General features: G+C 62.9%; 1 protein-coding gene across 1 annotated transcript in view; it reads left to right on the top strand.

Annotated features, from left to right (window-relative positions):
• H696_02756 (hypothetical protein) overlaps nt 1–1031 on the top strand; it is a gene marked incomplete at both ends in the record, with an annotated part of 3326 nt that overhangs the window by 1439 nt on the left and 856 nt on the right. Inside the window, 3 exons of the mRNA XM_009496653.1 lie at nt 29–275; nt 401–524; nt 673–988. Coding sequence (XP_009494928.1) covers nt 29–275; nt 401–524; nt 673–988 — 687 coding nt within the window. The remainder of the gene's footprint in view (nt 1–28; nt 276–400; nt 525–672; nt 989–1031) is intronic.

Consider the following 1031-nt stretch of genomic DNA (forward strand, 5'->3'; position numbering starts at 1 on the left):
CCTCCACTTGCCGCCCGTTCATTCGCAGCTTGCCGGCCATCGTGATCGTCGTCGCAAAAAGGACATCCGCGCGCGCTTTGACCCCGAGCAGTTCCAGGAACTGCTCCTGGGCGTCATCAAGGGCTGCGTCAGCGCGGTCCCGCCTGAGTCGGTCACCGTCTCTTCCTTCGACAAGGATGCTCTGATGCGCACCTTCAACTCCAATGCGGACCGTCTCCAGTTTGAGCAGTCCAGCTCGGTGTTCCTCGAGATTCTCTTTGTCGGTGGGATCCTCGGTACGTGTGCCCTTGCCTGTCGCCCTCCCCGCCCTGGGTGCTTTGCTTCTCATGTGCTGACTCATTTTGCCTGGCTTCCTCTCTCGCCGCCGCTCTCTCTTTCTCTCCCTCCCCTGTCGCCGCAGACGCTGGTGGTAACTTCGAGTTCCCCGCCATTGGCAAGAGCCCCCTTTCGGTGATCGCTTGCGCTGATGATAAGGAGATCCGCCATATGGTCGACATTTTCCTGACCATCATCGCGCGCTACCGGTGCGTATATCCCCCTCCGCCTGCGCGCCCTCGGCCACCCTTCCACACAAGCCCTTGCTGACCTCCGTCTCTCTCTCTCTCTCCCCCCCATCCCCTCCTTCTCCATTTGCTGCCCCCTCCCCCCGCTGGCGCCCCTCGTGCTCTTCAGCTACATGCAGGACACCCTCAAGGAGACTGTTGAGCGCCTCCTCTCGCTGCTGATCGGTCTCCAGGCCAATCTGACGCCCGAGCAGATTTCCAAGCTGGTGACCGCCTTTGCCATGCTCTGCTCGTCCATGCGCGTGCCGGTGTCCGCCCTGTCGGCCCTGCTCAAGGGCTACCTGGTGAAGGATGGCATTGCCCTCAAGTATCTGACCGCCATCCTGAAGACCATGTCCACCCTGCCGGCTGAGTCGGCCGAGCGCGAGGCCTCCGGCATCGATGCCCTGACCCTCTCCCTGCGTCGCAGTGACCTGGATACCAAGGTGCGCCCGGATGCATTCTGCCCTCCCTTCCGCCCCCCCCCCC

This window comes from Fonticula alba, assembly GCF_000388065.1.
Source record: "Fonticula alba strain ATCC 38817 unplaced genomic scaffold supercont2.4, whole genome shotgun sequence".
NCBI lineage: Eukaryota > Rotosphaerida > Fonticulaceae > Fonticula > Fonticula alba.